Genomic DNA, 13,449 nt, shown 5'->3' on the forward strand with positions numbered 1-13,449 from the left:
ACTGTCACCGAAATAACAAAACATTTTCAGAAGACATAAATTTATATTTCGTATCTTTTTTTTTAAAATAATAATAATAATAATCAAAAGACCTCGATGGGCCATATCATAAAAGAAGGCCACCAAAGCGGCAAGTCAAACGAAACTGGATCAGCTCAAAATAACAACTACCATAATCGTGGCCGTGGGTGTATGTAAATCTAGTTACTCAAGTAAATAAACGTTTTTAAGGATGCCAATAGTGTGAGAATGAAACTAATAATTCTTGCCAAGTTAGGATGTTTTCAATAACTTGTCAGAGATACAAGTTATGCCTTAAAAGACATAACAAGTTATGCAACTTAATTTTTTACAAAATTTATGTCAATAGAGGTAAAAATTTAGATTTGAACCCATAAGTCATGTCTTTTACAATATAACTTAATTTCTTCACAAAACATATATTAATAGAGACAATACTTTAATTTTAGAACTCATGACTTATATCGTAAAAGATAATTTAATTCCTAGTAAATTTATGTATAACAAAATTAAGTCTTTTTAACACTACACAACATATACCGTATAATTTAATTTCTACAAAATTCATATTAAGGTAGACAAAAATAATCTAAACTTATTCCAATTGCCAAATAAAAATACACAAAAAATTAAAAAGAAGTCATGTTTAAGAACTAGGAAATGAATAAAATAATAAGAAAGAAAAAATCAAAGGGTAGCTTAACCACCTGTCAGATGTGACATGTCACCCTCTAAACTCTTCTTCTAATTTTAATTTAATATAAAATATTTAAAAAGTAAATTTTAAATTAAAAATATATAGAATGTATCAAAATAATTTTTGATGTTCACAGGCCCCATCAGAACATAGAGATTGATGCATCATGTAAGATACCTTGAAATTGACACAAAAATTTGAAAATTTGAAGTCAATTAAGAACTTCCATAAAAACTTTATATTATAATCTTTTTTTTTTTTTTTGCTGATGATGGCATGGTCGGTTTTGCATCTTTCTTCAACTCTATCTTCTTGTGGGATTTGTTTTTACAATCTTTCTATATGAACCATTTCTCACAACTTTTCTCATAGTTCGATGCGGAGTTAGGATTTTGAGTTTATGTATTTTGAATTCTAAAAAATGCAGCTTATTGGATTTATACAAGATTTAAGCTAAAGTTACTGGATTCTGTCGACCCGTAGGAGAAGGTATAGCTCTGCCCCTAACTCAGTTTTAGATCTGTCTATTCAGTTGACTTTGAAAAGTTTCAATTTTTATGTGTTTTTTTTTTTTTTAATTTTGAATAATATTTGGGTCATAATCTTATTAAGAACTTGGCTATTACTAATCTTTTTTATAGTTTGTTGTTGGGGTTCATGGGTTTTAGTGCATTGTGGTCACTAAGTTTAGATACGGAGTTAAGATTTTGAGTTTATGTGTTCTGGATTCTAGAAAATGCGATTTTTGGGTTCTTGATATATGATTTATGCGTATTAAGTGAAAAGGCAAATACGAGGTTTGAGGTAAAGCTACTTGATTCTGTTGAACCTATTTGTGTAGCTGTCTAACTCAGTTTAGATCTGTCTATTCATTTGACTATGAAAAGTTTCAATTTTTATGTGTTTTTTTTTCTATTTGGGGTATGGGACATTATTATGCTCATAATCTTATTAAGAACTTTGTTATCACTAATGTTATTCATAGTTTCTTGTTGGTTACTGAGTTATTCATTGAGATTTAAGTTTAGTGCATTGTGGTCACTAAGTTTAGATCTTGATTTTATAAAGTTTCATTTTTTCTTTGTTGTTTTTCAACTTTGGGATCTCTTATAATCTTGAATTGATTGGTATATGCGTCTTGGCGTTATCTATAGTTGACAACCTACTGTCAAAGATTGTGGTCTAGTGGTAAGTATTACTACATCTTTAACTAGAGGTCTAGGTATCGAGTCGCTTTTGTAGGGATCGGTTTACTCTCAAAGTGAGACTTTCATGTGAATCTAGATTAGTCGGACCCCAAAAGCAAGTACCAAATACCGGTGGCAAACAAATGAAAGAAAGTTGATAGCCTTTTATACCTATTCAATTTGTTATCCAATTGATCTACTACATTTTGCTCTAGTTAATATTTGCTAGAAATGTTTGAGAACACATGAGTATTTTTACTAAACTTCACACTTGTTGACACAAATTGAGTTTCTTCCGGTTCGACTTACTGTGTACTATATAGTTCATCTACTTTCTCGTTCTGATTCTGCATTTAATTTGGTAATCGTATTGGATATTTTTCCTTTGGGCAGCATATCATATATATGAACTATAAATATAAGTAAAGATAACTCGATTTGCCTAGTAAAGGATCCATTTTGCCTCTCCCTTTCTGTTGTCATTTTGAGATGAATTCGCTGACGTTTTAGTAGAACTTGCAGGGTAGTGAAACTTATGTTTCGGTATTTATGTTTCCAGATCACTATTATGTCGAAGTTGTATCTTGTATCTGCCCTCCAATGACTATCTGTTAATAGTTATTACATTACATATGTTGCTTTGATTCTGCAAAAATACCACCAGGTGCATGTTGGATTCTCCAAAACTAGTGCATTTTTGAAGGATCCGACACGGGTGCTGCAACATTTTTGGAGAGTTCAAGCAACATAGATTATTACTGCTCGCATTTTCATTGCAGATAATACAGCTCTCTGAGTGTGTTTTTGATCTAGATAACGAAGTTTATGCCAACCGTGATTTCATTGCAATCTTGGTTTTGTAGCTCATTCCGTCATACAAACGTATATGTATTTGTTCATGCTCTGATTGCTACGTCCTTGCAGGGTCTAACTAAAGATCAATCCGAGAAAATTTGAAAAATCATGGCTCAAACATTAGAAGCCACCAAGGTCGGTGGAGGTTCGATTAAAGTGGGAACTACAGGTAAAGTCAGTGCATTGATGTCAAGAGAATTACATTCCAAGAAACCGTCTTCTCAGGCACCAACATCATCTAGGAATAAATCTCCTACTGTTTGTGGTTTCATTGCTGGTAGCGCGACTAGTCCAAAGAGAATGAAGCCGAGAACACCAAGTGATGAAGCAAGCAGCAGCGGAACAACATCTAAGCATAATAATAAAAGCCCCGAATCGTTAAGGAAGACGAAGCACAACAGCAGAAAAACACATCAAATTCCAATACTAGAATCAGAAAACATTTCAGTAGATGGAACTCCTATTAGCAAGAAACCTGACAGAAAGGGACCTTACATGGTGGAAATCGTCGACGTTAAATGCAGAAGTATGGACAGAACTTGGGCTACCCCTATAAAAAATAGCCTAAAGAAGCTCCGTTTCACAAAGCTATCTGACAGCTCGGTCTAACTGCTATGTTGCTCGGACTCTCCAAAAATGTAGTCAGATTCTCCAAAAATACATTACTTTTGAAGAATCCGACACCCACCCAGTGACATTTTTGGAGAGTCGGAGCAACATAGGATCTAAGTACATGACAAGCTTCAAACATCAGCCTTTAGATTCCTGTAAGTGAATCTTGAAATAGCAGCTGGTGGATTACATTCTGCAACTTCTACCATTGAACACATACTTGGCATTATCAGCTTACTGGTCCTTCTTTTCTTTTTGGGATTCGCAATCAACGATCCAAGCCTTGGTCTGCTAGTAGAAGCCACATCCAAAACTTGACGTGACTTGTGAGTTATGTTACTCAGACTCTTCAAAAATGTCGACTGGTGCTGCGTGTCTGATCCTCCAAAAGAAGTAGGCAACATTTTTGGAGAGTTCGAGCAATATACCTTGTGAGTATGGCTTTGCTGGTTTAGTTGTAGCTTATTGAAGTACTCCATTTCTCGTAACACGAGGGATCCAACGGTTCCTCTGCTGCCTATCTCAACAAGAGGATTATTTGCAGCAATCTTCTCAGCAACTGTAAAGCCTAAGCCATTAGCTTTATACTCAAATCTTTGCATTATATGAGGGAAAATTATGGTATGAAGTTGAAAAAAAGTGTTTGTTTGATATGTGAATTGGTTATTTTTTGGTTATAAAGTGAAAACTAAAGGCTTGAATAAGATAGGAAGGCCCCTATGATCACTTTATTCATGTGCTTGTAGTTAAAAAAAACTTTAAATTTGCTCAACTTCTAACTACTTGTGCATTCATTATATTTTGTTTTTCAACCTTGAATAGGATGGTGATGAGTTTGTCCTTTAACCTTTGGCATAATACATAAACGCGCCAAGTTAACTTGGCCTTAGCTGATATTTACGCCTTTCAACTTTAGTTGAGTAAACACTTTAATTTGTATAAAATTGAACAAATAGACACATGTGTCCTACGTGGTGTCGTACATGACAATTTCTATCCTACGTGTATTATGCCATGTAGAACGTATGTATCTGCTCAATTTTATATAAGTTTAAGTGTCTGTTCGCGCATATTCAAAGTTGGATGACATAGATATTATCTAAAGTCAAGTTAATAGACATATTTATGTATTATGTCTTAGCCTTTTGTTTGACATGTTGTATTTTTGTTGTTGATCCTAGCATCCTATGCCCAATGATGAAGTTAGAATTTTCATTAAAGTTCTACAAAGAAACCAATCTTACCTTTTGTTAGATAAGTTGTGTTTCTGCTGTTGAACCTAACATTCTATAACCAATAGCCAAATATTAAAAAGTAAACACACAAAGAAATAAAAAGATTAGTATTGATTTTATACAGTGTAATTAATACAATTTGCCATAGGCATTAAACTGCCTATGGCTTTAGTCCTTTATTAGTGTACAACTTGATCTAATTATCAATTCTGGCAAATGAGCTGTGTTCTCTGGGCCACAATCATATATCTAAAAACAAAACAAAAAATCTGTAATTTTTATTACTTTTGAGTTGAATAATATATAAATATATATATATAATTATATAATAAGATTATATACATTTTCATGTGTTGTGTATTATTTTTCATTTTCATTTCCCCCTTTTTCAATCAGTTGATTTTTTAAGCCCACACTCTATCGGAAAGACTATCTCTATCTCCATGAGGTAAAAGTAAGATTTGTCTACATTCTATCTTCTTTATACTCATTTGTAAAATTATGTTGAATATATTATTGTTATTGTATATTCAGCCTGAACTGATTAATTCTAGATTCTTAATTCCTCACAAGGGAGGTGAAAAGCAGATGGTCTCTTAAAGTTTAAACTTAGTATTCTCTCCGTCTCAATTTATCTGGCACGATTGAAGTTTTGAGAATCAACGAGATATTTTTTTAAAACCAAATTTTCATTGTAAATGTCTTTTAAATATATTAAATTATTAATTATTATGATTTACAATATTTTTTTACATAGTTTTCAAATATATAAATTTTGTTTTTAAAATTTTTTAAAACTTTTTTATATTTGAATTTACAATCAAAATTTAAAATTATGAAATTTCAATTTTGCCATCTACATTAGGACAAACTGATATTAATTAATAGATTTAATCTTGAAATTAATACTTGCAGTTTTATTGCGGTGGTCATGTGAATTATGAAAGAATTCTTTAGAGGGGTCACGAGTAATTTAGAAGTATCCTTTATTGAGAAAAAAATAAAATATAGTTTTAAAAATATCTCTCTATCTATTTTCATCATTTGTTCATACCTATGCATGTATTTTTATATTTTTCCGCAACTTTTTTTTAGATATATTTAAGTTATTTTAACAGGAAAAGTATTTATCGATACCTTTCCATTTACCAAATATACTAATTGTTGATTATTAGTTTCTACATTAATAGAATTCTCATTAATAAGAAGAGCATAAAATAATTATCGAATATCATGATATTTATGACTTTAAGATTCACATGTAAAAAAAAGTGTTTTTTTAGCATTTAGTATATATATATTTATATTTGGACTCTAATAAAATATATAAGTATTACATTGAAATACTCATATCAATTAATTGTTTTATAAGAGATATGCAAAGTCTAAAGTGGATATGTAAAATGCACGGAGAGAGTATTATTTTTTTTTTACTTAATTCTTATTCCGGTGGAGAAAATAAGAAATAAGACATAAGTATTAGCAAAGTTTAAAGTGGATAAATAAAATGAGAACTTTACATAAATCTGACTAGTTTAAGAGCTAGTTACTTATAAGATATACTCCAATTCGTAATATTACGTATCTTACCAGATTTTGATGTCTCCATATAAGTCTACATACATGTATCTGGGATCAAAATTACGTGTATTTTGTTCTAGATACATTATATCCAAGTGGATTCACACACACACACACACACACACATATATATATATATGAAATACATAACAAATCTCACTTGCCTCTCTCCCATCTCGTTCACCACTGATCTCCCATGTATATGGTATCCCAGATACATGTGAATCATTCCAAATACATACAGACACATGTATCTAGTGTGTATCTTGTGTGATTCACATGTATTTAGGATACATACGAATCTCGTTCGCGTCCCTCCCCAATCTCACCCGCCTCTCTCCCTATTTTTGTGTAACTTGTAGCAAAAATACATGTATATAAGTGTACTTTTTTTTTTCAATATATGATGTAATTTGATTTAGATACATTGTATACAAGTGGATTCACATGTATATGAGATACATAATAAATCTCGCTCGCCACTCTCCTATGTATATGGCATCCCAAATACATATAAATACATGTATCTAGGGTGTATCTTGTGTGTTTCACATGTATCTGTATACATATGAATCTCGTTCACCTTCCTCCTCAATCTCGCTCATCTCTCTCCCTATTTTTGTGTAGCTGATAACAAAAATACATGTATCTAAGTGTATTCTTTTCAATATATAATAAAAAACTCTTAATTAATAGTAAGATACATAATATTTTGAAAGTATAGGTAATAATAACAGTATATATGAATTATGATAGTGAAGTTAGAAGTGTGTCTAAATATGTGGTTTTTCCTAAATAAAATAAAAATGCACGGAGGAAAAAAAATAGTGGTTGGGAAGCTTGCTCTCTTTTCACATATATCAGAGCCAGGTTTCGATCCTGGGACCTGTGGGTTATGGGCCCACCACGCTTCCGCTGCGCCACTCTGATTTTGTTGTTAACATTTCACACTCCAATTTATTTTACTCATAAAAAGCAAACATTTCTATCCAAAACAAGATAGTTGATAAGGTAGTTGATATTTGAGCTTCTAAAATCACTTTTTTAACACAACAATGGCTTCAATTCCATGTACTCTCCACTTAACTTTCTCTTCTTCAAGACCCAATTTTTCATCATCATGTTCAGTAAAATTGAATTCTTGTTTTATGGGTGTTTCAAAATTGAAAAGTATAGGATGGTGTAGACCAAGTGGATTAGGGCCAAATTGTGGTTCAAGAACTACTTGTTGGTTTAATTTCAGACAAAATGCTGAAACTGCTGGAGTTTATGGTAGTCAATCTCGTGATGATTTTGATAGAGATGATGTTGAGCAGGTGGGATTTCTTTAATTTTTCTCTAAATGCTAAACCTTGATGTGTTTTGAGTACTAAATTCTTAACATTTGAGCTGTTGCTGTTTTTTGGGATGCTTTCTGCATAGGACTGCCCTTTTTTTTTAAGTTGAGAGTTAAAGATTTAAGCTTTTATGTGTTCGACCTTAAAAAATTGTTTTTTTTTGGAATTATGAGGGGAGCCTTAAGCGTAACTGGTAAAGTTGTTGTCAGTGTGATCAGGAGGTCATGGTTCAAGTCTCTTGCAGAAATGCAAGGTAAGGCTGCTTATATAGACTTGTAGTGCAGCCCTTCTCCGGAACCATGTATAGCGAGAGCTTTAGTACAACGGGCTGGCCCTTTATATAGATGATACTCTGTGTTGGAAATGCTGGGTGGTTGAACCCGTTGCAAACATGCTACGTCTGCCTCAGTTGTGTGGGACAATAGGAGCATAGTCGAGTTCAAGATTTAAGCTTTATGTGTTTAGCAGAAGTTGTTGCAGTTTTTTCGGATGCTTTGTACACGGGGTTGCCCTTTTTTTAGTTGAGATTTCAAGATTTAAGCTTTATTTGTTCGACCTTAAAAAATTGGTTTTTTTGGAATTATGTGTGGAGTCTTAGCATAGCTGGTAAAGTTGTTGTCATGTGATCTGGAGGTCATGGTTTCAAGCCTCTTGTAGAAATGCAAAGTAAGGCTACTTTGCTTATATAGACCCTTATGGTTTGGTCTTTCTCTTGACCCCATGTATAGTGGGAGGTTTAGTGCACTAGGCTGCCTTTTCATATAGATGATATATATGTATACTGTGTGTTGGAAATGTTGGGTAGTAGAACCCGTTGCAAACATGCTATGTCTGCCTCTGTATGTAGGACAATAGGAGCATAGTCGAGTTCAAGATTTAAACTTAATGTGTTCGACAAGTAAAGTTTTAGCATTGAGATTGTTGCAGTTTTTTATCTTTTGGAATTATGGATTCAGAATTTGATATTTATTGAAAATTTTAGTAATTTTTGCATAGATGATGTAAGCTTAATGTGTTGGGGTGTGGCCCTTTCCCGTACCTTGCATGGAGGATGCTTTATGTTCGGGGGTGCCTTTTTTTTTTTTACTTGAGTTCAAGATTTAAGTTTGATGTATTCGACCATAAAAAATTTGGCCTCTTGGAATGGTGGTACATTGTACATTAATTGATGATAATTGATATATATACTCTCTGTTGGGAATGCTGGGTAGTTGAACCCGTAGAAAACATACTAGGTCTGCCTCTGTTATGTAGGAGAGTAGGAGCATAGTCAAGTTCAAGATTTAAACTTGATGTGTTCGACCAGTAAAATTTTAGCATTGAGCTGTCTACAATCTACATCACACAGTTGGGGTGCGACCTTTCCCAAGACCTTGAGTGAAGGATGTTTTGTGCATCGGGTTGCCCTTTTTTGTACTTGGGTTCAAGATTTAAGCTTTATGTGTTCGACCTTAATAAGTTGGTCTTTTGGAATTTAAGTACACTCTACATAGATGATATATATATGTAGCAAACACGCTAGGTCTGCCTCGGTATGTAGGATAGTAGGAGCATAGTCGAGTTCAAGATTTAATATTTGTTGAAACTTTTTGTAATTTCTACAAAGATGTATATATACACTATGTTGTAACTGCTGGGGCATTTGAATCCGTAGCAAACATGCTAACATCAGACTCTGTATGTTGCAGAGATCTGTTGCTCATTTTATAATCCTAACTGAATAGAATTATCTCATGATCAGTGTCTGTAATCTATAGTTTGGTTTTCGCGAACGGTACTATATATACTACAAAATCATAATATCTTGTGATAATTTGTGGTGGCAAGATTCTTTAATGATGGGCCAAATACGTGGATAGCCCCTCAAACTTTGCACCAATTTTCAGTTAGACACCTTAACTTTCCTAGTGAGTAGTGACCAATTGAACACCTCTACTTGATAGAGCTGTGTCTTGTGAACCCCTGTGTATGACATGGAAAAACTATGTTGGGTAAAAACACGTTTTTGCTATGTCATACACAGGGTTTCAACAAAATCTTCTTCGTCGGAAAATTATATTGGTCAAAGTTTATGTTGTGAATCCTCTTATGTAAATTCCTGGTTCCACAACTGTTGTAGAATAGTGTCAATGTTTCACCATCATTTTGTGAGGAGCGCTAATTTCATGAAGATAATATATTTATCATGGAAATGACTCACTGAATTTCGAGAAATCTTAGCAGCTCAGTTGGTTGGCTGCCTAAACTTTCACCTTGTTGGTGAGGGTTTGATTCGACTTACTGAATTTCGTGTTACTTCTTGTAGTACTTCAACTACATGGGCATGCTTGCAGTTGAAGGAACATATGACAAGATGGAGGCTCTTTTAAGCCAAAACATACACCCGGTCGATATTTTACTGCTGATGGCTTCCACAGAAGGCGACTTGCCAAAAATCGAAGAGCTACTGAGAGCTGGAGCAGATTACACAGTCAAAGATGCAGACGGACGTACTGCCCTTGACAGGGCTGCTAATGATGAAGTTAAAGACTTCATCGTTAACTATAAAGCCCAGAAGGCATAAGAGTATCTAGTTTTGTTATTAGCATTAGCGTAAGTTTCATCTTCTCGTTTTCGTCATATTTTTTAGATCAACGCCATTTTACCATATGTGAGCTCTGTTATGTATCTGTTTTGAGAGCTTGTATGTTACGGGCGGGCATTTTACCTGAGGTTTTTAATCTATCCTTGTGTGATTTATAACGTTCGTTCGAGTACTTATAAAAGTTGATTTGCTTGTAAAGTATTAGAATCTTGTTTCTTATGAAGATTATGTTGCTCGGACTTTTCAAAATTATTGTTGGATCTTTCAAAAATGCACTACTAATCTACCCTTGTGTGATTTATAACGTTCGTTCGAGTACTAGTAAAAGTTGGTTTGCTTGTAAAGTAGTATTAGAATCTTGTTTCCTATGAAGATTATGTTGCTCGGACTTTTCAAAATTATTGTTGGATCTTTCAAAAATGCACTACTAATCTACCCTTGTGTGATTTATAACGTTCGTTTGAGTACTAGTAAAAGTTGGTTTGCTTGTAAAGTAGTATTAGAATCTTGTTTCCTATGAAGATTATGTTGCTCGGACTTTTCAAAATTATTGTTGGATCTTTCAAAAATGCACTACTAATCTACCCTTGTGTGATTTATAATGTTCGTTCCAGTACTTGTAAAAGTTGGTTTGCTTGTAAAGTAGTATTAGAATCTTGTTTCCTATGAAAATTATGTTGCTCGGACTTTTCAAAATTATTGTTGGGTCTTTCAAAAATGCACTTCTAATCTACCCTCGTGTGGTTTATAACGTTTGTTCGAGTACTTGTAAAAGTTGGTTTGCTTGTAAAGTAGTATTAGAATCTTGTTTCCTATGAAGATTATGTTGCTCGGACTTTTCAAAATTATTGTTGGATCTTTCAAAAATGCACTACTAATCTACCCTTGTGTGATTTATAACGTTCGTTCGAGTACTTGTAAAAGTTGGTTTGCTTGTAAAGTAGTATTAGAATCTTGTTTCCTATGAAGATTATGTTGCTCGGACTTTTCAAAATTATTGTTGGATCTTTCAAAAATGCACTACTAATCTACCCTTGTGTGATTTATAACGTTCGTTCGAGTACTGGAAAAGTTGGTTTGCTTGTAAAGTAGTCTTAGAATCTTGTTTCCTATGAAGATTATGTTGCTCGGACTTTTCAAAATTATTGTTGAATCTTTCAAAAATGTACTATTTCTAGAGGATTTGACATGCACTTTGAAGAATCCGAGCAACAAAGGTTGAAGATGCAATAACTTGCATATATATCCTCGATTTCTAACAAAAGATACGTATATTTACCTTTAAATTCCAAAAACGTCATGTGGTTTAATTCCTTTTTGGGAAAATTAGCAATTAAGTCATAATACCTAACATAATTAGTCAAAACAACAACACTTCAAAATATTTATTTAAAATGTCAGAATGACAATATTTTTAGAAAATAATATGTATTCAGATTTTATTATTTAAAATTAATTATAAAAATGAAAACAGTCCTATATTGGATCAAATTCTAAACCAATAACCGTTTAAAAAGTAAAAAAAAAAAAAGCCAATACCCATTAACCTTCCTTCTTCATCTTTCACATTTCTACCCCCACCTTTCACGTTTCAGATTCTCTTTCTTCAAGATGCTCATAAATTGTTCATCAAAATATATATTTTAATTCAAGAAATTTTCTCGATTGTTAAACGAAATCTCTTTATTAATTCAAGAGATTTCTCGATTGGCAAGGTAGTTTCCATTATTTATTTGGATTTATTTTGATTTGCTGTTTAACATCACCGATTATGGTGTATATTCCGGATTCTATATATTATGGATTTCCAGTCAATTTTTTTGATTTTTATGTGATTTTGTTTAGATATTCATCAAATATTTATGTATTTCAGATTTTTATTCTTTTAAATAGTTTTTTTCAATTTTTTTTGTGATTTTCTTTTAATTTTTCAGATTTTGTAGAATCTAGAAATTCATTTATATGTTTACTTTGTTTGATATTTAATACATTTATATTTTGATGATATCGAAATTTGCTTTTAGAGTTTTAGATTTTGGGGAAAGCATCTGATTGTCTACCATGACTGAATCAATCAAAAAAATTTTGATATTCATTTTTTCGTTTGAAATACAAAATCATACTGAAATACAACCTAATGTTTGAAATACAAACTTAGTAAAACATATTTTGTATTTTATTTGGCTAAAGCAATATAATTTTTATGAATACATAATATATAAAATTGCGACGAATATATCACAGGAAGGGGAATACAAAATTATTGGTATTCATTATGCGTTTGATATACAAAATGATATTGAAATACAACATGATATTTGAAATAAAAATTGAGCCAGAAAATACTTTCTGCAAATTTAAAGTGAAATAATAATATAACAAAACTGGATATTGAAATATAAATACAATTTATTTTGAATACAACTTATTCTATGTGTTATGTATTCATTGCAACTGTATTTTTCAATATCATTTCGATTTACAACTAATTTGTATTTATATTTTGGTATATACTTCACAACTGCCTTTATTTTTGTACTAGAACTAGAATGCCAAAGAGTTGTATTCATAATAAATCAATACCAACAATTTTTGTATTTTAAATTAGTTATACATATCTTTAGGTATTCGAATACATTTCGGATGAACATCAAAGAAGTTCAAACATTTAAATATCCAAAACAAAGGGCATTAGAAATTTTCCAACACTTCCACTCATATAAGATGTAAAATACAACTACTGTTTTCAAAAAAAAAAAAAATTGGAATTCTTTAGAACAAAGGAAAAAAACGCTAGAAAGAAAAATGACAACATATGCTCTTTCAAAAACGTAAGCGATGTTAAATTTTAAATATTTTTTACGTTTTTTGAAATTTTCTGTTCCATGATTTTCTCTATTCTATTATTAATTATTTGTATTCTTTCAAATTAATCAAAATAAAATAAATACATAACTCAGCCCTTAACAAACTAAAATATTGACATTTTAAATAAATAGTGAATATTGCTAAGGAGTCCCTTTAAAAGCTAAAATATTGTTATTTTGAAAATTTTCCCTTTTTTTTATCTCACCCAGATTTTTAACTCATCTAGACCATGATCGAAATAAAAGGAACCAATCCCTCTTCTACTGAATCATAAAATGGGTTTGGATTAGGTGGAATAGCAGCAGGATGGATAAGATTTCTCGATCCTTAATCAAAGGTTTGTGCTCGGATCTCGAGAATTGAATATTTTTTTTATAAAGAGCACTTCTCCTTTAATGTATATCGTATAAGAACAAAAACAGTTTTCTATTTTTTTTTTCTTGTCTTCTTACAAAGAAATGGTAACATCGTA

General features: G+C 31.9%; 2 protein-coding genes and 1 non-coding gene across 3 annotated transcripts; 2 read left to right on the forward strand and 1 right to left on the reverse strand.

The window, feature by feature from the left end:
- The first annotated feature begins 2,833 nt into the window (after positions 1-2,833).
- LOC125864644 (uncharacterized) lies at positions 2,834-3,982 on the forward strand. Its single transcript, XM_049544670.1, has one exon. It carries the CDS (start codon positions 2,869-2,871, stop codon positions 3,367-3,369), a length of 501 nt encoding a protein of 166 aa, XP_049400627.1. The 5' UTR covers positions 2,834-2,868; the 3' UTR covers positions 3,370-3,982.
- A 3,064-nt stretch (positions 3,983-7,046) lies between these two features.
- On the reverse strand, positions 7,047-7,118 carry TRNAM-CAU (transfer RNA methionine (anticodon CAU)). Its single transcript has one exon. It is a non-coding gene; the product is annotated as a tRNA-Met (tRNA).
- Positions 7,119-7,216: 98 nt separating this feature from the next.
- Positions 7,217-10,289, forward strand: LOC125864643 (protein LHCP TRANSLOCATION DEFECT). The gene is made up of 2 exons (XM_049544669.1): positions 7,217-7,504; positions 9,831-10,289. The coding sequence occupies exons 1-2, from the start codon at positions 7,244-7,246 to the stop codon at positions 10,086-10,088; spliced, it is 519 nt and encodes a 172-aa protein (XP_049400626.1). The 5' UTR covers positions 7,217-7,243; the 3' UTR covers positions 10,089-10,289.
- The last annotated feature ends 3,160 nt before the right edge of the window (positions 10,290-13,449 follow it).

The sequence above is a fragment of the Solanum stenotomum genome, chromosome 5 (assembly GCF_019186545.1).
Source record: "Solanum stenotomum isolate F172 chromosome 5, ASM1918654v1, whole genome shotgun sequence".
Lineage (NCBI taxonomy): Eukaryota > Viridiplantae > Streptophyta > Magnoliopsida > Solanales > Solanaceae > Solanum > Solanum stenotomum.